The sequence below is a fragment of the Populus trichocarpa genome, chromosome 5, assembly GCF_000002775.5.
Source record: "Populus trichocarpa isolate Nisqually-1 chromosome 5, P.trichocarpa_v4.1, whole genome shotgun sequence".
Taxonomy (NCBI): Eukaryota; Viridiplantae; Streptophyta; class Magnoliopsida; order Malpighiales; family Salicaceae; genus Populus; species Populus trichocarpa.
In genome coordinates, this window is record NC_037289.2 from 2,820,403 (window position 1) to 2,837,248 (window position 16,846).

The 16,846-nt window shown below is 34.9% G+C and overlaps 3 protein-coding genes across 5 annotated transcripts; 1 reads left to right on the forward strand and 2 right to left on the reverse strand.

Moving 5' to 3' along the window:
• Window positions 1-712: 712 nt before the first annotated feature.
• LOC18098884 (coiled-coil domain-containing protein SCD2) lies at window positions 713-7,465 on the reverse strand. 3 transcript variants are annotated; one of them, XM_024601423.2, is made up of 19 exons: window positions 7,176-7,461; window positions 6,720-7,036; window positions 6,234-6,524; window positions 5,687-6,072; window positions 5,217-5,292; window positions 4,996-5,037; window positions 4,579-4,641; window positions 4,202-4,251; window positions 4,089-4,116; window positions 3,803-3,865; window positions 3,581-3,691; window positions 3,428-3,488; window positions 3,179-3,292; window positions 2,973-3,094; window positions 2,331-2,391; window positions 2,092-2,133; window positions 1,916-1,956; window positions 1,257-1,383; window positions 713-1,063 (listed from the first exon to the last, which is right to left on the reverse strand). In XM_024601423.2, the coding sequence occupies exons 2-19, from the start codon at window positions 7,029-7,031 to the stop codon at window positions 945-947; spliced, it is 2,109 nt and encodes a 702-aa protein (XP_024457191.2). In that variant the 5' UTR covers window positions 7,032-7,036; window positions 7,176-7,461; the 3' UTR covers window positions 713-944. The 3 variants fall into 3 exon arrangements, with proteins under 3 accessions (XP_024457191.2, XP_024457190.2, XP_024457192.2); XM_024601422.2 differs by having other exon boundaries at window positions 6,720-7,461; XM_024601424.2 differs by lacking the exons at window positions 713-1,063; window positions 1,257-1,383 and adding an exon at window positions 1,392-1,776 and having other exon boundaries at window positions 6,720-7,465.
• Window positions 7,466-9,560: 2,095 nt separating this feature from the next.
• LOC18098885 (protein CANDIDATE G-PROTEIN COUPLED RECEPTOR 2) lies at window positions 9,561-13,190 on the forward strand. The gene is made up of 6 exons (XM_006382644.3): window positions 9,561-10,022; window positions 11,718-11,909; window positions 12,242-12,404; window positions 12,499-12,601; window positions 12,716-12,797; window positions 12,923-13,190. The coding sequence occupies exons 1-6, from the start codon at window positions 9,723-9,725 to the stop codon at window positions 12,998-13,000; spliced, it is 918 nt and encodes a 305-aa protein (XP_006382706.1). The 5' UTR covers window positions 9,561-9,722; the 3' UTR covers window positions 13,001-13,190.
• A 495-nt stretch (window positions 13,191-13,685) lies between these two features.
• LOC18098886 (acyl carrier protein 1, chloroplastic) lies at window positions 13,686-16,082 on the reverse strand. The gene is made up of 4 exons (XM_006382645.3): window positions 15,914-16,082; window positions 15,241-15,354; window positions 14,494-14,616; window positions 13,686-14,038 (listed from the first exon to the last, which is right to left on the reverse strand). Exons 1-4 carry the CDS (start codon window positions 15,962-15,964, stop codon window positions 13,913-13,915), a joined length of 414 nt encoding a protein of 137 aa, XP_006382707.1. The 5' UTR covers window positions 15,965-16,082; the 3' UTR covers window positions 13,686-13,912.
• Window positions 16,083-16,846: the final 764 nt, after the last annotated feature.

The window sequence follows — 16,846 nt, forward strand, 5'->3', positions numbered from 1 at the left end:
TATTTTTTTATTTTAAAATTATTTTGATATGATGATGTCAAAAATAATTTTTAAAAATAAAAAAAATATTATTTTGATGCATTTGCATTAAAAAACAATTGCAATCACACTTTCAAACATACTCTAAACCCGGCAAGTCAATTCAATACCCTCTTTAGTCATGCCTGGATTTTAAATTAGATAAGGTGAAATTTATAGTCAAACTTGATTGATCGATTAAAATTTAATTTAGATTTTTTTGTTATTTTAAATTTTTTTATTTTAAAATGATATTATTTTAAATTATCCTTGATTAAGCTTTTTAATCTATTACTCGAGTTTTAAATTGAATCATTAATCTAATCAAATTTAATAACATTAGCATACTAATTAGTCTTGTACAAATTACCACCATATAATATAGTTTTTTTGTAATGAGATTCGTTCATATGTTTGGGAACGCGATTCGAACCACGTTCCATTAAAATTTGAATTTTTTTTGTTTAAAATTATTTTTTGATATTTTTAGATTATTTTTATATGTTAATGGTCAAAATAATTTAAAAAATTAAAAAAAAACATTGTTTTTAAGAATTTTACACATTTTGACTTGATTTGAGTCATGAACCCTAAAAAGAATGCATTCTGTTTAACCACAGGTCCAAGCCTCCCAGTTCATGGTTGCATTTTGAATTATGACAAAATTTGTTCAGGGCAATTGAATTTGTGTGGCTGCCATAGAATACGTTGTGCGTATCAAATTAAATATATTTGGTTACAGTTATGTCTCGTTGCCATAGAAAATTTACATGAGTGGAAGTATGAAGCCAAGAATAAGGTAGTTGGAGATGAATAGCTCCCAATATGAAGCATTAAAGAAAATTATCAGCTAGCTGATATGAACATGTAGAGGAGATTTCCCAATTGCAATGATTATTGTGTCAGACAACAGCTTCAACGTTACATCAGAAGTCGGACTCAAGATTGGCCTTGGAGTTGGAGTCAACCTCGAGCCCTCTTCGAGATGCTTGCCATAGCTGGTTCTCAATGCCTAATTTCCTGAGCTCCATGAGTCCGCGCTCAACTGCGCATTGGAGTGAATCATAACCAAGTAAATTAAGAGAAAGATTGCGAGAATGAGAATGCACACATTTGTGTTCAGGATTGAAACTAGCAGACTACTTGATGTGGAGAAGGAAGATGATTGTGTTTAACATGTGCGTGTGCGTGTGCGCGTGCCTGTGTGTGTCGGATAAGGAGAGAGGGAGGGAGATTACCATCGACTGCATCGTGTGACGAGGAAGACCGACTGCTGTGATTGATCCAGAATTGCAAACGTTCTTCTGCTATGTCGGGTTCCAGACCATGGTTTTTGGCTCTTCTCCAGAAATATGTAAGCCAGGCCTGTGTGTGGATACCGAATGAGTATTTGAGAAAGGACTCATGAACACAAGTTCTTCCCTAAACCGAATCAGAAGGGTGAAGGGCTAAAGAACATACAATGGAAGTATGAATTTGATGAGATTACATTCATTTCACATGTTTGGCAGCAGAATTATGTTAGTATTATCGTTTATTAGATTGTCTCGAGATCATTAGATTGCATTCGGTTAGTATCTCATGACAAACGGGACAAATACAAAAGGATGGTTGGAGAGACAGAGAAATCTGAAATAGTTTCGGTGCAAATTTGTCCTTAGGTATACAGAGACATGTCTTCTCTGTCTCTACTATCTCCGTCTATCCAAACGCTACCAAGCACTAAGCCCTCGCACTTATTATCATCATTTCAGAGATCTGAACATCACATGTTGGTCCAGCAAAACAAGAAAACCAAAAAAAATATTGCTCAGGTCAACTAACTTTGCTCCAACTTAACTTTCTCTGATATTTTAACAATTGAAACATGCTAATTTGTATGCAGATGCTATCATACCTGCTTGAATCGCACGTCTTCGGACTCCTCCTGGCTCAATTCTGAAAGAATTTATTCTTATGATTAATTTTAGACAACAGTATAATACAATATATTACTCAATAGCAGTGCCAAGACTACAAGCCTTTGTAAGAGAAAAACTTCTTTCATGATCATGTTTTCAGCAATGGACTTACCAAATGCTTCAAGATTTCCATCGCCGGCTAGTTTAATTTCATCTTCGGCCATTATAATGAGAAATCAAAGAAAACAAGTGAACATCAAGCAATCAGATTGAGTCATGTATCAGCAATGAGATATAAATTAATCTTAAAATATAAAAAACAAGAACTCAAAAAACAAGGAAAAAAATCTAAAATAATATAGATTTTCATGCAGAAAATCATTCAATTTGCAAGCCATAATAAATTCATACCTGATTTCATAAAATTCGTCCGACGTTGCTGAGCCATGGCAAGAGCCACTGCTTCCCCTACCTTGAAAAGAAAGGAAAAGGAAGATTCAAGAGCTGCTAAGAAACCAGCACTTTGAATAGCAACTTGTCTAGAGATGAGCCAGATTATTTCCTTGATTAATTCAGAAATGTTTTCTTAAACATGTTTTCCTACTAGAAACCATGTAGAGCAACAGGAGATTGTGCAAAATAACCTGGATTAAAGCAAACTTGTTTTCATGAAATGATACTTGATGCCCAAATGACAGTAACAGTTAACTATCCAAAGCAATCTTTGATTAAGAGCTGTACATTTCATGAACAAAAGCCTAAAGGGGTTCCACTGGTTATTAAGTTGTATTTGAGGCCATAAGAAATCAAGCAATGCTGCTTTTAGTGTCATTTTACAACCTTTGGATATATGGATGATCACTTTGACATAAAGCATGACAGAACCTGATAGGAAATTGACGAGTGATAACTTCAATTATCGAACCATATGCATTCATTATTTTAACATGATTTTGCTTAGCTAAGACTAGAGCTTATAGCAAAAGCAACAGAGAAAACAACTGCTATTCGACAAAATATGAGCAAGGAAACTTCCAAGGGTGCGTCAGAAACCTTTAGTGAAGCCAGTTCGCGCAGGCCTTTCTCAACTAGAAGCATGCTCTCAATATTTCCATCTCCAGAAAGTTCACTTCCTTCTTTTAGAACTCTCTCTCTTTCTTCTGCGTCATCATTTACTGCTCCAGAAGAAGCAAGCAGAATTTATTGAGTAAACTGACCATTTGAAACAAATATATAGATATATTTGAACAAATCCTCACCAGATGAATTCTCATCTTTAGCTCTCTGTCCAGCGGATAATACAACTTCAACAGGTAGAGGAGCAAAGGATGACCAGTACTCATATCTTGCTCCAGCAATCTCTGCGAGAATACCTGCAAAAAATTGCAATCCACAAGTTGGTTTTAGAAAGGTTTCTTACTTAAAGTCTGCAGAATCAGAAGTTTAGATTTAGATAAAAATTCAAAAGCATGGGAATAGCAAAAGGCCAAAAGCTCAAATGGTTTTACCATGTTTAACACACAAGATCCAATATCGTGCAAGCCAGCACCTCTTTAGAACAACTTCTTCCTAAGATGAAAACTGCAAATCACATTACTAGGACATAAAGGAGTACAGAAGAATAAACAATGAGATGATAAGAAGCAAGGTTGAAGAGAAACCATCTCTTCCTGAGTCAGTATCATTCGCTGTGTCATATTTTGGAGTGACTTAGCTTCAGACTGAACTTCACGGAGTTGCTCAATCGCAGATGCGGCCTCATCCTTAGCAACCTAAATCATGATCTTGGAAATGTGAATTATACTGACAACACCTTGTCATGAATCTTTCAAGAATGGTTAAAAAGAAGAGGGACAAACATACAACATAAAATTTGTCGATACCTCAGCTTCCAACCGAAGGGCCTCTTCAGGTTTACTAGTTTGTTCTGCTACTTTCAAAGCAGCCTGCAGTAAAATCGTGCTCATGCTTCATATTCTTCATAAGTACCAATAATAGCAGCAGACATCTGTACTAGTAATGCATACATGCAAGAAAACATGCTAGCTTGTTTTTCTCTAGGGGGTTTTTCTATCTACCTTCTGGCATTTAGTGCATTGTGATAACTACAAAAAACACAAGCATATTGAAGTTCCAAACTAACATGAAATGTTTGCTAAAGATACGAACCTCCCTTTGTAGCAGAGCTGCTTCCTTTCTGGTGAAACGAAACAAATAATGATAATTAGAAAGTTAAAATACAATGAGGCGTGAGGGATAAAAATTTCAATATTGATGCTTGCCTGCTTAAAAGTTTGGCTTCTAAGGTTACACCTTCACCTAGAGTAGCAACCTGAAGAAAAACATAGCATGAGACTGGCTCGAGGGGGATGTGTGGAATGTCAAAATGCTCTTGCCAGCATAAATGTTTAAATGCTAGCAACCAAGAATAGGAGGAGAAAGCAAAGGAAACAGACAGTGGTTACAAAAAATATGGAATCAAAGATCAACTAAGGGCTGAAATTCAAATACATGCTGCAGCAAAAATCTGCACAGTTGAACTTCACCAACATGAATATAACATGCTTTCAATTTTCTAATAGCTAGAATGGAACAGATTCCATCAGAATCTGCAGACACATTCACGCAATAGTTTTCTTGTCAACCACAAGAAAAGTACCTGTCTCTCGAGCTGCCGAGCTCTTGCCTCTGCCTCTTCATACTTCTCCGCCGCAAGCCGAAGCTGAATGGGGGAGGGGGGGCACAAATTATGATGGAGAACCAAAAGAAAAATATATGATAACAGAATCAATATGAACCATTCATTATCATTTTTTCTCCAAAATCCATAGACAGCCTTTATTGAGTGAAGATGTTGTGTAAAAAAAATTTCTGTGACAGATTTTACTATCTATCATATTAGCCAATTGACTAAGGCAATTGATGGACCTTCTATAAGTCAACCACCGATCAGGAAATGAGAAAACCAGATTGACATGTACACGAAACACATTTATTTTCTTTAAATTGGAACGTTCGCAGTATGAGGAGTGCCAACTGCAAAGATACATGCAAATGTAGATAAATGCTGGCCCACCTTGTCAAGTAAACTTTCATTTTCTTCCTGTAGCATGTCAATCTGCAATAAAATTTATAGACAATTAATAGAATCTCCAAAACAGCAAAATCTTCCATGTTTTCCCAATTACGTTGACCTCAAATACTGGTTATTTTCTTTTACATTAAGTTGAAATTTGGATAAACTTGAGCATATTCACAGCATATTATTATTATAGTCGGCTATGAAATATTCCATACCTCATCTTGTAAAGCAGAAGTTGAATGCTGAATGCCAGAATCTCTTAAGTTCATACTTCCCCAGTCTAATGACAGCCTGCAACCATAAAGTCAAATGAATTAGTTGCATTTAACTCGTAGAACACATCTGCCTTTGCCTTCAAGATCTTGAAATTAAAAATAATTACAGTTGCAGACGGGAATTTCATTGTTTAAATGTCACCAAGAAATCCATGCTCTATATTCTCCGAAATTGAAATCTCATTTCATTAATGGCACTATTTCTCTTCTCTTTGAATACGAAAGTCACGTCAAACAGAAAAATACTCATATCGTTTAGAACTGCCAATCAAAGATAGTCATCCCTTTTTTTATATTTTTTGGGATCATGAATGTTCAAATCTTATGCCAGATAAAAGGTGGAGGAGAAGTGAGTAATGTAACTATAAATATTGTAAGTGAAAATATGCTGGTTTAGAGCCTCATGATACCTTCTATCCTTCGGGTGATCTGATGAAGCCATAGGAGAGACAGGCCTTAGTGATATAGTTACACTAGAGGGTATGGGAACTGTCTTGATGCCGAGGCTGGTAGCTGAAGTAGAACGAGCAGATGGAGGTTGTTCTACAGAGTTAGTAGATGATCGACCAGAACGAAGAGATAGAGGTTGGTCCATGGAATTGAAGGATGGTCGTCCCACCATTCTGGAACGGGCAGATACCGGTTGTTCTACAGAGTTTGTGGGCTGGGATGCCGGGGCTGCTAAAGACACTTGTGCTGATGATGGTTGTTCCACTGTATTGACAGATAAAGGCGATCGACTACTGGTTGTTGACTGTGTAGATGAAGGTTGTCCAGGTCGGCCGGTACGAACTACCTAACAGAAGTTCACGTTTAGAATAACATTGAGAAGGAAAATAAGTATCAAACATCAGCTGTTTAATTAGATCTTAGCTCCATAACTTATCTATAAAAACTAGTTCTACAAACAAAAATCTATCAGCATCATAAGCATGAAATAGTTAAATAGCTAATCACCGCAGGAGACTGTGATCGCATTGACTTCCCACCAGCACGTCCGATGGTCAACCCACTAGCCCTGGAGCCATAATCATGTATAAGCTCGTCATTATCACTGTCGTCATCCACAGGTTGATATGTCTTTCCCGGCACACGAACTTGAGCTGCAGGTTTGGTCTGCAGGACCTCATCAACTGGTCGGTATGTCTTTGCCGGAACACGAACTTGAGCTGCAGGTTTGGTCTGCAAGTCCTCATCAACTGGTCGGTATGTCTTTGCCGGCACACGAACTTGAGCTGCAGATTTGGTCTGCATTTTGTAATGTAAATCAATACCAGAACAAGTTTCAAATTCTTCGGGTCCAAGTATTCAATACTTCAATAAAGAACCTTCCATTTGACGCCAAGTTCCAAGTAAGCAAACAACCATGCTTCATGTTTGTATTTTCTAACATTAGCCTGACAAAAATAATTATGTCCGAGAAACGAAAAACCCCCAACTTACCATTGGCGACCGAGGCTGCATTCTCCTTCCACCAGCAAGTCCAATGCTTCCAATGCCGCTTGCTTGATAATCATACGAAAGATCATCGTCTTCATCATCATCATCATCATCAGCTGTCTGGTGTGACATCACCTGCGCAAGCCTCTGCGCCGCAGCCTTAGTTTGTGCTTTCTTCATGTTGTTACCCACCCCAGCTGATCCTGACCGAGCATGGTGCATACGCAGTGGGGACATGGATGGTGATGATGGTGTCCTCGGCGTTCCTTCTATGCTAATTTGCCTTAGATACACTGGCTTCATCCTACGATCCATGCCAACTACAACAAAATATTACGAGATTGAAACGCAATAAAAAACAAACAAAGATAGAACCAACCAGATTGGTTAGAGAAGAAGATAAACTTGATTGATTTAGAAAATGATGATCATTGACTGCTAGTTTCTTGAGTTATATACATTTTTTCTTTACGTGAAAAGAAAAATCATTCAAATCGACCACATAAAGCTGGTCAGTTTGAAAATTCAAGTCAGTTATGGTGATGGGGTAGTGATAATGGTTGAAGGAAAGAAGATTATGGCAAGAACCCTTTAATCGTTTTGATGTTTAAGAGTAAATTTTATTGTTTTTGGAAATGAAAAATGGATTAATTTTAGTGAATTGGAGAGATATGATCCGATTGATAAGGCAAGGAAGGAGGGAGGGAAGGTAACCGAAAGTGGAGGTAATTTTAACGGTTAAGTTTGGAAAATTCCTTGTTGAAAGCCAAAATGTCATCAAATGTGAATTGCACAAGCTAGCCATGGATTTTGAACCAATCACCTTGTGTATCTGACAAATAGGCTAAAATTATTGAGTCGATTTTAGTCCCTAGATTCTAAATGATTTGTCTTTTCAGGCATCAAACTAGATCAATATCATCATTAGGCCCTCTATTTATCTCTTTGGGTCGATGTCATTGTTCTTCAACGTGAGTAAAAGTTTCTCAAACTTAAACTCCTGCTGATCAAGCTGCCAGGCGCCAGCACAATTTAAAAAAAATTATACCGGATATGGAAGTTATTTTAATATTTTTTTTTTATAAAAAAAATTAAAAATTTAAATTGAAAAACTCATGTAAGCAATATTAAGATATTCGATAATATAAAATAAGATATGTATTTAATTGTATTTACTAAACTTATTTATTTAAATAAATAAAAGATAAATATATACCTTAAAAAACTCATGACTTAAAAGATAAATACAAATGAAACTGATCGAATAAACTCGCGCCATAAAAAATATTACGCAAGGCCGAACACATCAGCAATATAATTTAAAAACATATTTTTTTATTTTAAAAAAACTTTATTTGTATAAAAAAATAAAGATGAATTAGAATAATGCCTTGAAAGATGAAAAACAAACTGAACAACGATAAAAAACTTATATTAAAAAAACATGTAAAAATCATGAGACCGGGATAAATCAATAAAAAAAACTTAAAGATAATCATAAAACCAATATTAAAATAAAAAAACTAATGCAGAATAATAAGATCGTACGAAACCGAATTACTTATAAATTAAATGTCGAAAGATGAAATTAGAAAAAAAAATTACACAAAATGATAAAAAAACGAGAGTGAGAAAAAAACACTAAGTTGAGGGATAAGAATTTTCAATTGCAAGGTTTAATTAAATTGAAAAATAGCTTTAATAAAAAAAAATTAAAAATGAGGAACAAATTGAAAAACAAATAAAAAATTGATTAAAGGATAAAATTGAAAAACAATCAACAAAAGTGTCAAGTACAAAATTAGAAACTTAAAAAAAGTATTTAAATAAAAAAATCAAACATATGAGAAATTGCAATTAAAGAACTAAATTGAAAAGAATAAGAATTTCTATAAATAGAAAATGAAGTAAAACATGTAATTTTGCTATAGCTCAAGATATATTTTAATGTAAATTAAACTTAAGCAAAACATTCACGTCATTTAGTTTTTTAAATAATATCTTAGGATGAAACCATAATTTAAAAATATAGATGTGACTGATAGGTTGGTTGAGGTTTGAATTGATATATATTGAAGAAAATGTATATAAAATAAAAACTTGGTTGATTAGTTAAAAATAGAGATTGATCCGGTAAGTCGGTCGCCCCGAGCCTGACCCAATCAAAATCTAGTCATCAACTCAATGGTTTTTTGTTTTGAATTTTTTTATCAAAATAATATCGTTTTAATTTTTTAAAAGAAAATAGATCAATTCAAGTAGATTTTCTAACATGTAACACGAGTTTATTCTGAGTCGAATTTTATAACTAGAAATAAAACTATATTATAATTTATAATCCTTATACATGTGGTAATATTTTATTTCACCTTCTATGGTTTGGAATTTCAACATCAACTCTATGATATTATGATAGCATCCACGACCAGGAAGCTACGTAACTATTCAAGGTTCAGTACTTGCTAACGAAATCCTTCCTCCCAGCTCTTTTTTTATTATTATTATTGTTTTGATATTTTTTTTCTCCCAAACATCCATATAAATATTAACATCGCACGAAATATTTAAGAAATGATGATTTGATGAAATTTAATTGACTTGATTAAATTAATTTGTTTTTTAATTAATTTTGTTAAATTTAATCTGATTAATTTTAATAAAAATAATTAATTAGAATTAACTTGATGTTTTATAAATTAACATGATTATCCAATAATTTGAGGCTTTTAGCCTTAGAATCGGATTTACGAGTTACAACTATGGTAGAAAATATAGAAAAATGTCAAAAAGGGGAGTAAAGTTAATTTATTATTATTATTATTTGTTATCTTTTTGTAGACAAATCTCAACAACATTAAAGACTTCAAAGTTCAAACTGAAAACACAAGCATCACCACAACCCCATCAACATTCCACTTCTCAAGACTCAACAACATAATTCTCTACAAAAATTCAAGATTAGGGCTTTTCTTTAATCCCCGCAAAGCAAAAAAAAAAATTTTAAAAATGCCCAGTATTCATAGAAAGGGGCTTGTGTTAGAAATCCCTATCTCACAAAACCCTAATTCAACTCTCAAAGAAGGGACCTTTGTTGGGCCAAGTCTCTTCAATTGGCTCGTTGAATGTCATGGCTTTTTGCATAATGCGATTTTGATCTTGACTTCTCTTGCTTTTGTAATCTATTTGGCATTTCAAGCTAAAAAGAGCTTTAGGAAGCTTTCAAATGGGAGATCATCTATAATGATTGCCTATTATTGCAGTCTTTGGCTTGTTAGCTTGCTTAATTTTGCTTGGTCTTGCTTTCAGGTTTGTGGGTTTCTTCAATTTAGAGTCTTAATGGGTGATTTTTTATGTGGGTTTTTAATATATTTTCTGATTTTTTGTTTCTTTAATGCTAATTGCAACTTTGACTCTGATTTTGGATGCCAATTTCACTGTTTTACTGTAATCTTAATTGGGTCTCTGAAAAAGTTCTCAGCTTTATGGGTTTGTTGTTGAATTAGCATTTTGTTTGTGTATTTCTCGATTGTGTTGATATTTTCATCCATTTAGATTTTGAATGGTTGTTTACTTTGTGGTTTTTCCGAATTAGTGGAAAGACCAATGTTGCTTGATGCTGTTTTTAGGTTTCTAGTCAAAATTGTTTTGGATACCAGTTTGGATGGTGTTAAGATTAACAAAGCAATTTAGAATGTGTTTGATTCTATGCATGTTACGCTTTTCTAGCATCCCATCCATCAAGATAGTCATTTTGGAACTTTGATTATTCGTGCATAAAGCTTATGTTAATTAGGCAGAATCTAGGGATAATCTAAGTGGTAGGTTAGCTTTTTTTCCCTTCCTGATTGGTAGCAGTTTGATCTTATCTCATTTGGATGTTTTTGGCGTACTGATGTGTGATTACCATATAATCGTTCTGATGGATTGAGAATATTGATGTCTTATGGTTTATATCTATTGTTATATGTTGAATGTTTCGTGATATGAGTTATCTTTGGTGATTCATGAACACATTAACTGGTGAAATTATGTTTCATTCTGTGAGTTTAATCTGGTAAGAGATCATCATGGGTCAGTATTCGTATGTATATCTCCATTGTACATTGCCCTTTTCTCTTCCCTACAGAAGCACAAATGTCAATTCAAAATGTTAGAGATTCAAAAGGATGGTATATTGAAAGACGATATAACATGTTTGCGGGCACTTACTACAATAGTAGCCTTCCTCTGGAGTACCAACTATTTTCCAGTGTTAACGACTAATCTTTTGTATGAAATTATTTTCTTGTGTGTGGAAAATTGGTCAAACTATAGTGTAAGGTTGAGGGTGCTAAGAGATTGTGATCAGTTATGAAATAGAAGATGCAATCAGGAATTGGTAGGTTGTACAGCAATATTTTAGTCTTGCTGCGTCTTGTATCTTTTTAGGGGATGGCTGGCATGTTCAATTTGCCCATCATCTGACGCACTTAGTCTGAAGCTATCTTGTTTCACTTGATTCATTTGATTGTCATTATTTTAGAACATGAAAATCAAGTTACAGCCATTTGAAAATCTAAGATGACTCCCTCGATCCCAAGCAATCATGATACAGAGAGAGAAAAATTGTTTGACCTTCCTTAGTAAAAAAAAATCCTTATTACATCATTAAAATGCAGCTCAATTAGCACTCTATACAGATTAACTGAACATGTTTCTCCATAAGAATGTGTAAGACTGCATGCTATTGTAATGCCAGCTTTTGCAATAATCAACCAAGTGACATTCATCTCTCTCTCTAATTGTCCTGGATGATTTTCCATCTTTGCCATTTGCAGATAAACATCTGTTAAGCCTTGTAGCTGCTATCATTTAGATTAATGAAATGCGATTACATCATTAGAAGATAGTGTAAATCCAGTCATGCCAGCACAAGGCTTTAATCTTTGGAGATTCTTCTTGCATGTACTGCTAGGCCCTTTGGCTACTACACTCACATTACTTTTTCTTGTGTTGATTCAGGCATGGGAATGCACTCCTGGAAAAGAATTATCGTGGAATATCTTATCATTGTTTACAACATCAGGAATGCTGTTTCTGGAAGTAAGCTTGATCGCCTTTTTACTGCAAGGAAATTATGCGAGTGGATTGGAAGATTTGACACAACCTTTTGGTGTCTCAGCCCTCATTGTTGGTTTGGATATATTCCTCAAGGTATTTTCTTTCTTCCTATTACACCTTTGTTGTTCTATTAGTAGCATTTCTCTGGCATTTACAAAGAATGCTACCATCAGATAGGGAAGACATCTTAAGTCTTCTTTTCTAGTGTGTTGCATTGACACTTTTGACAGTGAAGCCAGGTAATTCTTGTGCCCTATTTTAGAATGGTCAAACAAATGCCAGCACTCTTGAGTTTGAAATGCTTGTTGAATTACTTGTCTAAGCCATGATGCACATATAGAATACTGGTATCCAATCTGTTAAAACCTTTGGCTCTTGTATGTTATTGCAACGAGTCTTACATTGTGATTGTTTTTTTCTTACAGGCTGTATACCTTTTTGGATTTGGGATTCCTCTGTTCATTGATAGCAGTGACCATTCCCATCGCATGAAGTGGAGCTTGTGGGTTATCCACAGACTTGTGCTGACTGCTGTTTATGGGTTGATAATGTTCATGTATCATTCCAAGTGGAGGGAGAGGCTACCCGGTAAGTTTGTCTAAAATTTGCATATTGGCACAATCAATTTCTTGTCAATTTCAGAGCTGTTTTTTTTTAACTTTTATCTCTACCCTTTTCACAGCAAGACCTGCGTTCTACAATTATATTGCCATTATGTTCATCTTGAATGCACTGGCACTGTTTGCTTGTGCACTTACTGGACATGGGGCTGGTTTTGGTTACTGGTAATTATGGATCGATCTCCTTATCACAATATTCCATTTAAACCTTTCAGTAATTGTGTGGAGTTTGTTCTCTAAGTGCTTTATTTTCCCCTATGTTAAATCTTTCTTGTACAGGTTGTATGGGATCACAATTGTATGCTACCATGCCTTTTACCTTCCTCTTCTGTATGTAACCTTTTTAGCAGACTTTTTCCAGGTAATCATAATCATTGGTTCATTTTTCCTTGTCTTTCCAAATTTATGTTCATCAGTTTTTAACATATATGTTGTAAGATGCTAGAAAGAGTGATTAATTAGTGGTTGTGCTTTTGATGACCATAGGAGGAAGGTTTGAATCTGGAGAATGTATACTATTCAGAGATGAAAGATGCTGGTTTCTTTGATGATGACTGGGACTGAAAATTGAAAATTACCACTGTTTTGTCTGGAAGCAAATATGTTGTGCAATGTAAATAGAAGAATGCTACTGGAATGTAAGAGAGATTTGATCAATTTTGTAAAACATGATCATTCATGATAGATGTGCATTTGATGTACACGGCGTATAATAAGAATAAGTGAACCGTGAAGCTCTGTTTTGCCCCCAGTATCTTTGATGTGCTAGTTTCTTCTTGGTTGGATGATACTTGAGGATGGTTAACGTTTGGCTTGGCTAGTTAGGGAAGATGGTAATTTTTTTTTCTCAGTTTCCCCCCTTGGTTCGACCCCAACCGTGTATGGCAAAGCTGCGAAACCTTACATACATTGGATATGGACGTTACAGGAACTTGCTCCACTCAGTCATTAACCCCCATTGGCCTCTTGGCTTCCATGGTCATTTTTTAGCTGATTTGCAACTAGATTTGTTCCATATTTATGTAAATTGGGAAAATGAGTGTTGGGGCAATTTGGGAAAATTATTTGCTGGCTTTCAGGATGGTTAACGCATTAGAGTGCGCTGGCTTCATTGATGGTCACGGCCTAATTTGGCCTGAATCTTGGAAAGCAAATGTAGGCATACTCAATTACCGAGGGCACATCTCATTCTCCCCGGGATTCACCCTCAAGTGAAAAATGAAACAGAAAATAAGTAGCAATAATAATGTGATGTAAAATACATCATGTAAAAGGTTTATCAATATTAAGCAAGAAATGCCAAGTTCGTTTCTGAAAACACAACCTAAGTTCACAACCTGGCGATTTATGAGTTTTTCTAGAAGAAACCAACAAAACATAACCACAACAAGATTGCCTAGCATTCCATCTATAGCAGACTAACAATAAACATAAGTGCAGGTGAAAAATGATCTCCAAGTCTGATCATTGTTTCCTCTAATCTTTCTTCTCGACAAGCTTCTCAATAAGATCAGCAGCATCCTGAACTGTTGCAATGCTTTGGGCACTCTCCTCTTCAACACTGATACCAAATGCCTCCTCAAGTCCCATCACAATCTCAACCTGAAAGAAGTGGCGAATAAATATAGGTCACCATAAGCTAAAAACAACTGATTAAACCCTAAGATGCTCAAAAAATTCCCCACTACAGAATACAGATCGAGAAATTATATCCAACTCAAAAGGCAAGGCAGTGAGGCATACAAACATAACTGTTCCTTTCACTTCTCAAGTTATTGAACAAACAATGTTTCATTTTCATCCCATCAAATCGTCTCCCACCATTCCATTAAAGTAGGCAGCTAAGGAACTAAAATTCAGAACTAATATCCATTAGTACTTTATTTTTTAGGAAACTAAATAGATCTATTGATCAAGCAATAGTTAAAAGCATAAGACAAGAAAATTCATGTGCATCCACAATCAACAGTCAAGGGGAAAACTTCGGATGTCAGAAGGGGAAGATGATGTCCTTGAAATGTTTCAAAAGAAAACATTCAGAGGTAAATGTAAGATACCGTATCAAGTGAATCAGCCCCAAGTGCTGTAAATTTGGATTCCCCAGTAACAGGAGTTCCATCAGCTAATGCCAGCTGTTTCTTCACTATCTCACACACCTTTTCAACTGTTTCTGGTTTGGCCTGCTCAAAGACATTTAAAGTCATCAATGAATATGAATGAAGAAATACAAGAAGCACAATTGCAAACAATTCTGCATTTGATCAGATTGACAAACCACGTTATAGGAAACCTTGTAAACAAATATTTGTAGAAGACCTTAGAAGGTTATAGAAATCAGTGTAGCATATTATTTTCCAAAGCCAAGAAGATGAATGACAGGTAAATATATCACATATACATATAGCATTTCTTCCTGGCCAACTCATATGCTAACCAGGGAGCAGATAAATAAAAGGCACATTCATGTTTTAATCAGGAATCTAGCTTTAGGCAATTCTGCACCCCTCTAATTTACAAGAAGCATATGCTGAATAAAATCCCTAGCTACAAGGCATAACAAAAAACACTTAAACCAATATGTTCACCTTCACTAGGTTTACAGCATATTTCCAAAATCAGAACTTTTTAGAATTCCCACAAAAGTAAACAAGCAGAAAAAAACCATGAAGAACATCCAAATTACAACATGTCAATCCAGTTTGATTTTCCAGAAAAAATTATAACAAACCAATCATTTCCCAGGAACAATACAGCACAAGAGAAAACCATAAAAATGCTAAAGCAATGTCAACAAAGAAACATACAGCACATGAAACCCTGAGGCTGCGAGCTGGCATAGACCGCAACCCAAAAGACAGGTAGCTTCTTCCTTGATTTGAAAGTGAAACTGGCTTCAAACTACAGATCCTGGATGTGGCCTGTTAATACGGATCCAAACATAAGCTTTAGAGAATCATCAATAACAAAAACAAGAAAGGGGGCATTATAAAACAACCAAAAAAGAATCTTTCAAACAAAAAATAACAAAGATCACCCTCAGCTCCCAAGAGATTTCAGCTTGAGGAACAAAGCAATTGCATTGTGTCTTACCATATATCCCATACAGAATGACAAGAGACATCATACCCATCATTAAGAGGGTATCTCAATGATAGCTATATTTCCAAATGCATGTCACTCTGGTTAAAAAGATCTAAGCTTTGCATCCAAACTAAAATTCACTAGATTACAAATTGATCGAGATATTCATGAAAACAACACAGTGAAACCACACTAAAACTACGCCAAGAACAAAGAAAAACAGCGCTATCATTAGATAAACATATCTAATCACATGCAAAGTAAACATCAAATCAAAAGCTTCCCGGATCAAATCAAGAGCTTAAATTTAACAACAGATCTAACAAAACAAACAAAAAAAGAAAACAGTTGTACGCCAAAGAGCAAAAACAAACATTAAAGAAGTGAACTTTATACCATTCCATGACGAGATTGCATGGAAATCAAAGAACCTGTGGAAGCGGCCATTAGAGATTCTAGATAGATAAAAAGCTTGAGCCTTTAGAGAGAAGGAGAGAGACGGAGAATGCTAAGGGAAGTGACTGTGAAATGATTTTGAAGGTTTATTTATAGGTGGCTAATTTCGATATTGTCAAGGGCGTGAGTGTTTTGATTTTGGTAAACTACACTCTCACCCCTACTAATTCGAAAATGACTCATTTTGATCCTTGATTTTGAGATTTTGTACTATAAAATTATGATGTATCCAAATTTCCAATTTGGTCGTTTTGTATAGTTGTGGAGGCAATTATTTGTGGTTGCTGTACCTGTAATTGTGTGCATAATAAATGTTTGAATTGTGCATGTTTAACAATAATATTTATTGCTAAAAGACTTTTATGCTTGTTCATACCAGAAATTTTTAGGCTGGTGTCCAAAAATAAAAGAAATAAAGATATAAACGTGTTTGATTGAAAAGATAGGGGTGAAAATCTAAATTAAATTTATCTTTATAATAATTTTGAAGTAAATTTCTATATTTTAAAATAGAAAATACATGAATTATTTTGTAAAAATCTTTCCGACAACCTTTTAAACGTTTCTCTTGGATTTTATGAAAAGGTAAGATAGGAGAAAACATGAAAACAACAAGTAGTAAATGATTACATTACCCAGAACCACATTCAAGTATGTTCAGGAAATCAAAGTGGGGAGAAACTTTAAAGTAAAGGGACTAAAGTGAAATATCACTACATTTACAAGGGCTATAACAAGTGGTTTTCTCGTTTTATTTTCTGTGCTCACCGACGGCCGTGTTTGGTCTAGAGAAAGAGAGTTGTTTTGTAGTGGCTGAGGAGGAAAAAAAGGGCAGTAGCTAGCAGTTTGGTGACCTAAGCGGCGTCAGATTTG